We start from the raw sequence: 9,762 nt of genomic DNA, 5'->3' as shown, positions 1-9,762 counted from the left end.
GTGTTTCTGCTCCTGAACCGACCTGACCTCTGAGACCTTGATAGGATCTTGTTTCTGTCTTCAGCAGTTCAGCTTTACTCAGACTCCACAAAAAGCATTGAGTTCTACGTGGGGGCCAGAAAAACGTTCTAACCTTGTGTGTCCAATCACTACCCTCACTGCTGTCTGTAGATTTGTCTAGTGCTCGCTGAACACTAGAAGTAAAGAGAACCCTGCCCAAGCAACAAATTGTCCCCACCTCAGGTTGCTTGGGCAGGGTTCTCTTTACTTCTAGTGTTCAGCGAGCACTAGACCTGCCACATCTGCCAGAACACAGCTTCCAAGACTCCCCAGTGCCATGGAAAAAGGAATGAGCTGAGAGCAGTATAGAGCCTGGGTGATATTGAGACCCTTGGATCTTACTTATTTTGGTTGCACAAGCACTTTAATTTCTGAGAGAGCCCTCCCAACTCCATGAGTTCTTCCAAAAATCTGTACCCTCCATATCCCTCCCTTAGACCCAGTAGTCTAACTTGTTATATGCCTTTACAAGGAAGTTGGTAAAATAAAATGAAAGCTATGTAATGTCAAAACATGGTGGTGTGAAACAGAATTTCCCCATCCTTGGTAAAGTTTAAAAGTTTCTGTAATACTCACCCAATCAAAGATAAGTTCTATGTACCATAAGTACCATTTGAAGAGCAAAAGCTAAGTTTAAAAATAAATAAAGCAACACTTTTGAGGGGGTATATTTGGCTTCAGGAAAAAATAATTGATGTTACTCTGTTCAATATTAGAACTGAACTGGAAGGGGTTTTAGATCTTTTTGCTCATACTCTGTGATTTAGGGGGCACAGGGCAAAGATAAACAGGCTGAACTAGCACCATCAATATCTGCGAGTTGTGCTGGGAATGTTCACAATGATTTGATAATAAATCTCAGGTCTTTATTTTATGATGGAAAAGTCTTCTTTGCCATAATAAAGGTAAAGTAGAGTATGTACAAGGAGACTATGGGATAACTTTATAACTCCTGATGAACCTACTTTGTTCCATATCTCAATAATTTATTTTTTATGTTGCTGTACTCAGGTTCAATTTTCTGAACAGATTGCCTCTAGAAAGCATAAAATCAAGAATACTCTGCAACAGTGTTTTAAACTAAATTTGGTTGCCTATAGAAGCACTGGTAATATTACCACATGAAGCAAACCTGCAGGATCAATAGGCTCTCTCTATATGTCTTTTAAACTGCAGATGATCATTACAAATGGGTGTTCACAGGTTTTTGGAATCTGTTTCTCTCTATATAGTCTTATAAGATTCTCCTATACTATGTTAATTTCCAATAATATAGATGATCAACTTGCTGACATAAAGCAAAGTAGGGAGGAATACCTATGAGAGCAGTCAAATAAGAGAAAATAATGCTTTGTGATTTTGTTTTTATTTCCTCAGGATGGAAACAGTTCAATGCTGACTCAAAAAAACCATAGAAGTATTTAAAATACATACAAGGACAACAATTGCAGTGCTCCTGCTCAGACACAGCCTTCAGGGCAGAAGGACACAAGAGAAAAGTCTCTGCAGGCTTAATTTATTGATACCAGAAATAGTCATAAAAGATAAGACACAGCAACTCCAGGCTTCAATATAAAACCATACAAGTACAATGGAAGAGGTTTCCCTCTCTGAAAGCATCTTCCTGCCCACAAAAAACTCAAGGCCCATGCACCCATCTTCTTCCAACTACAAAGACACAGAAAAATGCCTCTATATGCCCTAGGAAGCCCAAATATTTAGTCAAAGTGATTATGAAACAAGCCACTGTCTTCATCTAGGGAAGGCCAATGTCAGAGTTTGAGAAAGACATTAAAGTCGTGTGTAAACCCAGGGTAGACTGAGATGCAGAAGGTCCAGAAAACACAGTCCTGTCACTGGAAGATGGATGCAGTACTTCCTTCACAAACAGAACTTTCCCTCTGGTCTTGGGCCTAAAAGAACTTTTTTTTGTAGTTGCTGTTGGGGAAGAGGCCCTTGGATTCTAACCTGCCAACAGCCTGCCTTAAATGCTTGGGCTGCAGTGGGGGTGTTTCTCCCCCATCTCACACATGTCCAGGGCCTCTTCCACCACCTCTCCAACCAAGACCTTGGCTATTCCAGCCATGGCAATGGCCACATTCTCAGGCACCGATCTGCCAGTGATAGACTGCATCAGACCTGCAACGTGTGCTTTTGGGAAAGCTGACCAGTGACACACTTCATAGCGGGCCAGCTGCTCCTCAGACATGGCAGACAGCAGGGCTGTCATCCTCTGAGCCTCGTCTGCATCCATGGTGGGCTTCCTCTCCTTCTTTCCTTTAGTATCTGTTTTCAGTCTTTTTGCTGCAGGAGGAGCTGAGGTTGAGGCTTCATTGTCACCTTCTGTGAGATCCATGACATCCTGACCCCTGAGCTCACCTTCCTGACCCCTGGGTTCTTCCAAGTTTCCATCTAGGTCCTCAGGGATTCCATCCTTGTTGCTGCCCTTCAGACCTCGGGGCATGGCGAACATCTCAGCAGACACACCTGTTTGTCTGCCTGTCACCATGGGCGAGATGTGGATCTAGTCCACGGCAGTGCTGTAGAGGCAGAATTCCGGCTAAGGTGGTTTGATTATGGATCTACAATGAGAACCTTTCAAAGATTTTAGCTACTGTGTTTCTGCTGAGCCATAGTTCAGCCACAATTGGACACAGCTCCCTGCCTCCCCCTCCCTGACACAAAAACACACACTGGTTTTTCTGATTTCCACAATGTGAAGAAACTTGTGTATGGAGACTATATTAGTTTTAGATCAATGCATCATAAATTCTCACTCCTAGAGATGTGACTCAGGTGTGGGCTGTGGGGATCTCTGGATCTGCACAGCCACCGCTGGGGACTCTGCAGTGGGGAAAAATTTCTCTCTGGCTGGAGATCTCTGTGATCTTAGGGAGGTTCAGTTCCTTATAAAGAGCTCAGATGATTGGATCAGGCCCAGAACTTAATGTCCATTGGTTCAGTGTATCCCTAACCTAATCAGGGATTTGTGGGCTCATCAATTCACAATTCTGCCCACACTCAAGGGAGGGTCAGATGCAGGGTGTGTCTCTGAGGGGCAGGAAATGTGTGGGACATTTAAGAATTCTGACACATGGGTGCACCTGAAGAGCATTATGCTAAGTGAAATAAGCCAGGCAGAGGAATATAAATTCTATATGATATCAATGGTATGTGCAATCTCACAAAGTTAATCTACTCGATGTCAAAAAGAAGAATGGTGGTTGTCAGGGGGTGGGGTGGCAGTGGTTGAATGATTTGAGAAGATGTTTGTCAAAATACACAACATTTCAGTTACACAGGGGAAAAAAATCTCAAGAAGTATTGTACAACATGGTGACTGTAGTTAACAATAGATCGTATTCTTGAAAAATGCTAAAAGCATAGATGTGCATTGTTCTCACCAGTATAGTACATATGTGAGGTCATATGGCTGTCAGTTACCTAGACTTAGACATTAGGCAATGTGTACATAATATAAAACATCACTTTGTACATAAGAAATAGGTACAATGAGATGTCTCTATTTAAATATGAATAAATAAATCAATAGTTGAGTGGTTGCAAGGGATGGAAGGTGAAGGAGCAGTGAAAAGACAAGACACCATGGATTTGGATGGAAGTGGAATTACTCCACAAGACTCTTCCTTAGGATACAATACTGGTGGATACATGTAATTATGCCTTTACTTGAACCAATAGAATGTACAACACCCAAGTGAATCCTAAGGATAGCAATGGTCTTGGAGTCAGAATAATGACTAGGGTAGAAAGTTGATAGTGTAGGTGGGTAGAGGATATAGGGGATCTCTGTTTCTTATGCCCAATTTTGCCATAAACCTAAAGTTTTTCTACGATATGATCTCTATTTTTAAAACAGTAGTGTAAACTTATTTGGTGAGTATTGATTATCCTGAAATTTCCTGTTTGGTGCATGGTACATGCATTGCACGCATGGGCATTAATTCCTACCACAACTATAAGAAACTCTGTTAACAGTGTAATGAAATAGAGGCCTTTGGTTGGTTGGTTGGTTGGTTGGTTGTTTGGTTTTGCTTTGTTTTGCTTTTTCTTATGCAGTCGGAGGTATGAAGGTAGCAGCCATGACCTAGGTTCAGCAGCTCAGTGAAGTCAGGACTGGCTTCACTGGGCCTCATGGTATTTCCAAAATGGGCAATGGAAACAAGGCTCAACCCTGGCATTAAGGTAAAAAGGAGCCAGGGGGTATCAGTGACAGGCACATGTGACCATTTTATCAAAAAGACTTCAGCTTTCTCCCCAAGGTAGATTTTCATGAGTGTCACTTTTGGGGAGAAAAATGTCCCTGGGAGCATCCCTGATAGAGAAGTGACCATTTAGGTTTTCCATCTTTCCCTCCCTGTTTCACCTCATCCTCAGAGAACCTGAGAGACACCTCATGGTGGCACCCAGTGGAGTTCTGCAGCAGTCATGAAAGTCATGGAATGTGTGATTTTATTGAAATGTCTTCATTGTAACTATTTCCATGATGATCATGAGACGTAAACTTTCAGAATCACTTTCGCACCGAGATTCCAGCTAACTCACACCTACCATCCCTCTCATGAGGCACAGTCCAGAGGTTCCTCCCTCCGTTGGATGTGTGCAGAACCCAAGGACTTGATTAGGTTTTCACAGCCCTGATGAGGTTGAGGGTCTAATGAAGCAGTGAGAGCAATGGAAGATAGCTGGGTGGGTCTAACGCAATCATCTGAGCCCCTTATAAGAGGCTGGACTTGGCTGAGACCACAGAGATCTCCAGCCAGAGCCAGACAGCCTGGAAGGGAGATTCCTGGCTGCTGCTGTGTAGATCTTGGAAGCCCGAAAACCCACGGGGGAGACTGAGCAGTGGGGCCTCTGACCCGCAGACCTGGGAGCTGGTAAGTCCAGGGCTGGGTTGGAAAAGGCTAAGTGGGTGGGTGCATATTCTACATGGATCTCAACTCACAGGCTCTCTGAATCCTGTCCACAGCCCCACTGCCCTCGCTCTCTGACGCTAGGGCAGCCTGCAGCTGGCCAGGCTCAGCCCAAGGAGAGGGGGTAGCCTGCGGCTGAGTCCTGTCCACAGCCCCACCATCATTGCAGTCAGGTACCAGGGCTGCCTCTTGTTCACCAGGCTCAGCCTAAGGACACAGGAAAGGCCGTGACATCGCACTATGGCATGCACCAAGCCCACCTCCCGCAAAGCCACCGTCTGCCCCCCAAAGAAGACCCTGGCCACCAAAGCCGCCGGCAAGAGGGCGCCGCTCACAGGAGCGATCAAGAAGCCTCAGTGCTACAGGCCTGGCACCCTGGCGCTGCGCAAAATCATAAAGTACCAGCAGAAGTCCACGCAGCTGCTCCTGCGCAAGCTGCCCTTCCAGTTCCTGGTGCTCGAGATGGTCCAGGACATCAGCCTGGACCTGCGCTTCCAGATCGCTGCCATTGGTGCTCTCAGGGTACCAGCGAGGCCTACCTGGTGCGCCTCTTTGAAGACGCCAACCCATGTGCCATCCATGCCAGGCGTGTCACAGTTATGCCCAGAGACACTCAGCTGGCCAGCCGCCTCCGCGGAGAGCCAACACTCCTGGCAAACACTGCACTTTAGACGGCTTCGTTTCCATTTGGTTGTGCTTTTACTCTCCTCTGCGCTCATCCTGGATCTGATATTAGCACTTTTCTTCACTTTTGGTTTTATTTCCCTCACGGGGTCCAAAAGTAGCCCTGCATATGACTGGGAGTAACAACAGAGGCAGATATAAGGGGTATGACTGTTACTGTTTTCTTTTGTTTGTAAACTTTCCATCTACATTGAGGGTCTAATGCATTCATGTCAACTGGGAATTTCTCACTGAACACCTTTCAACACTTCAAATCAAGAACAATTGTGAAAAATTTGCTCATTAATATTATTGAAAACCAAATAAATTTATTAGTGGGAAATAGATAATGTCTCCTGCATTTGATCAAACAGCAGATGAGATTCACACTTTGACTTTTCTTATATGCGGCTCTGTGTTCTCAATGTTCCCTGTCTCCTGGGCTGTTCCTGCTACTTTGCTATAATATACATTCAACTCTACTTTCTGAAAGTTGAATAGACTCTCTATCCACAAGTCACCTCACATTACAGGAGGCAGGAAAACCAGCGTGGGTTTGTTTGTGGGTGGGAAAGGGAGGGAGGCACCCGTTACAAGTTCAGTTCAGTCCCTCAGCTCCAGGTCAGTGTCCTAGAAACTGATCACGGTCGTGGCCTTGGCTGAAATGACCCAGATTTTGGCTGGGGAGGTTGTAGGAGAGGCCCTGGACGTGTATGAGATGTGGGGAGAAAAATCCCATTGCAGCCCAAGCCTTGGAGGGCTGGGGACAGCCTGCACTGGCCAGGCTCAACCCAAGGAGATGGGAGCACTGAGGCTTCTTGATCGCTCCTGTGAACGGCGCCCTCTTGCCGGTGGCTTTGGTGGCCAGGGTCTTCCTTGGGGGGCAGATGGTGGCTTTGCGGGCCGTGGGCTTGGTGCAGGCCATGGTGCGGGGTCACGGCTTTTCTTGTGTGACCTTTCACAGGGGACAGCCCATGGGTCACTTCCCCAACACCGCGTACAAAATAAAAATCATCTTCCTCTGGGCCCCAGCCCAGATAGAAAGGCCTGATCTCAGAGAAGAAAGTACTAATTCCAGTCTTTCTATGACAAGACCCTCTGCAGGCTGGAGCTTCAGTATCTCATCCCATCCTGGACTCAACCATGATTTAACATCTTTCTTATAGCTTACATTGGTCTCACCCAGATGAAGGCAGCAGCTTGTTTCACAATCCCTTTTAATCATGTTTATATCTCAGACCAGGCACAGTGGCTCATTCCTAATATCCCAGTATTTTAGGAGGCTGAGGCAGGCAGATCACTTGAGCTAAAGGGTTAATGATCAGCCTAGGAAACATGGCAAAACCTCCTCTCTGTAATTTTAGAAAAAAAAATTAGCTGGACATGGTAACTGGAGCCTGAGGATTCACCTACTCAAGAAACTGAAGCAGGAGGATCACTCGAGCTCTGAAGTCGGAGGCTGCAGTGAGCTGAGGGCACCACTGTCATTTCACCTGGCTGACAGAGCAAAACCCTGTCTCAAAAATAATATCATCATCATCATGTTTGGATCTCTGAGGTCAATGCATGGGTAGGCATTGTTCTGGGGCATCCTAGCTAGAGGAAGAAAGGTACATGGGCTTTGAACATCCTGTGGACAGGGAGCTGTTTTCAGAGAGAGAAAAGGAACCCTCTGAAGAGGCTATGGTGCGTTCACACTGAATCCCAAAGCTGCTATGACTTAGGAATTTTTCTCCTATGGGATTTAGAGATAAAACAAACAGAAAGTCTTCCCTTACAATACTCTGTCCTGAAGGCCCTGGGCTTTCTAAGAGCACTGGAATAGTTGACCTTGTAAATATTAAATACTTTTCCATAACTTTTCCTGGGGAATCAACCAACTTCTCTCCAGATTGCAAAAATAAAAATGAAATTAAAACCAGTTTTCTTCTCTAAAATGACTCTTTTTACTTTCCTACCAAGACTGTTTCATGTCAGGGAGTGATGTTTGATGATGTTAGGATGGTAACACAATCTATGAATTGCATGAAAAACTAGACAGAGCAACACAGTCCCCAGAGACCCTGTCTAATCTCTGCATTCATTTCCATGACTTCACCTTCAAAGACTTGGTCCAAATGTAACCTATGTTAATGGCTGAAATAACATAATGATATTTGTTTTGTGCTTCTCTAATACAAAAATATGTGTGAAAATAATATATATTATACTAGATAATATTCTATTTTTACTTTATTTTTCATAGTATTCTATAAAAATACAGAAATTAAAAATAAAATTTCCTCTCACTATAAGATTTTAGCATTAAACATTTTGTGTAATTGAGCCTTATTTATAGTTATACTGATATGTAATTGATCCAATACCCTGAGTATAAGATAAATGGTAACAAATGTATAGGAAAAATAAAATGAGTTACAGTTTTCAGGTTGGCACATAAGGGGATTCAATGTCATCACTCCGTCTTCAAAATGAGTTAAAAACTAAAATACTGAATATTCAATACCTCTTTTGACATCTCTCTGAGTGGTGATGCCCAGGGTAATTCACAGAGAAAAAAAAAAGATGATGGCTGTCCTAACTTCAAAGTATGCTATCAAGCTGTAGGAACCAAAAGGGCCTAACACTGGCATAAAAACAGACACCTCAGCCACTGAAACAGAGAAGAGAGCCAACTAAAGTGCCAACAACCCACCACGACAAAAGGACAGTCTCTTTCATCAATGTTGATAGGAAAACAGGGAATCTACATGCAGAAAAATGAAATTGGACCGTTATCTCTTACCATACACAAGAATAAACCAAGTTATATGAAAAACCTTAAACTATGGACCCACTAGAGAAAAACAGGGGACATACTCATGGACGGTGGTTAAGCCAGTGATTTCTGAAATATGTCCCAAAAGCACAGACAGCAAAGGGTAAAGTAAACAATGGATTGCATCTAACTAAAAAAAAAAAAATCTGCAATGCTAAAAAGACAATCAACACCATGAAGAGACAAACTCATGAGACAAAAGATTTGCAAACCCTACATCATATAAGGGATTAATTACTGTCCAAAGTATACTAGGAACTCAAACGACTCAATAGCAAGAAACAAAAGCAAAATTTAAAAACCAAGCAAAGGACCTAAATAATAGACATTTCTGAAAAGAAAACATACAAGTGGCCAACAGGTATATACATATACACATATGTATACACATATGCACAGACACATATATTCATATATACACACATATATACACATGTATGTATATGCTCAACATCACTAATAGAGAAATGTAAATTAGAACTGAAATAAGATATCACCTCACACTCGTTAGAATGGCTATGACCAAAAGTCTAAGGTCAACACTTGTTGATGAGGATGTGGAGGAAATGGAACCCTTATACTATTCCTGGGAATGTAAATTAGGACAGCCATTATAGAAAACACTATGGGCCTTCCTCCACAAACTGAAAGAACAGAGCTATCATGTGAGCCAGATTTCACTCTGCTATGTATATATCAAAAAGAAATGAAATCAGTCTGCTGAAGAGATGTCTGCCTTCCCAGGATGTTGCAGCACTATTTACAATAGCTAAGATATGGAATCCACCTAAATGTCCACAAATGAATGACAGGATGAGGAAAATCTGACATTTAATCACAATGGAATACTATGCAACCTTAAAGAAGGACATCTTGTCATTTGTGACACATGGATGCACCTGGAGAACATCATACTAAGTGAAATAAGCCAGGTGTAAAAATGCAAATACCACATGATCTCATATGTGGACCAACAAAGTTAATCTGATAGACGTAAAAGAGAAGAAAGGTGGTGGTCTGGGGCTGTGGTGGCTGGAGGTGGGAAATTTGAGGAGACATTGGTCAAAATACACGACATTTCAGTTCAACAGACTGTATTCTTGAAAAATGCTATTAACGTGGGTGTACAGTGTTCTCACTACAGTAATACATATGTGAGGTAATGGATGTCCATTACCTAGATTTAGACAATAGACAATGTGTACATACTTTAAAACAGCATTTTGTATATAAGAAATATATATAGTGAGATGTGTCTATTTTAAATATAAATAAATAAATCAATAG

General features: G+C 43.0%; 1 protein-coding gene across 1 annotated transcript; it reads right to left on the bottom strand.

Annotated features, from left to right (window-relative positions):
* Nucleotides 1–2,044: 2,044 nt before the first annotated feature.
* Nucleotides 2,045–2,569, bottom strand: LOC131382707 (TATA-box binding protein associated factor 11 like protein 2-like). Its single transcript, XM_058435169.1, has one exon. The coding sequence runs from the start codon at nucleotides 2,567–2,569 to the stop codon at nucleotides 2,045–2,047; it is 525 nt and encodes a 174-aa protein (XP_058291152.1).
* Nucleotides 2,570–9,762: the final 7,193 nt, after the last annotated feature.

Source organism: Hylobates moloch, unplaced genomic scaffold (genome assembly GCF_009828535.3).
Source record: "Hylobates moloch isolate HMO894 unplaced genomic scaffold, HMol_V3 SCAFFOLD_1751, whole genome shotgun sequence".
Classification (NCBI taxonomy): Eukaryota; Metazoa; Chordata; class Mammalia; order Primates; family Hylobatidae; genus Hylobates; species Hylobates moloch.
Note: the sequence above shows the minus strand (reverse complement) of the source record. Positions and strands in the feature narration are given on the sequence as shown.

Excerpts from the sequence above, each read along its gene's own strand:
- LOC131382707 (XM_058435169.1), bottom strand. The coding sequence starts at position 2,569 with ATGGTGACAGGCAGACAAACAGGTGTGTCTGCTGAGATGTTCGCCATG.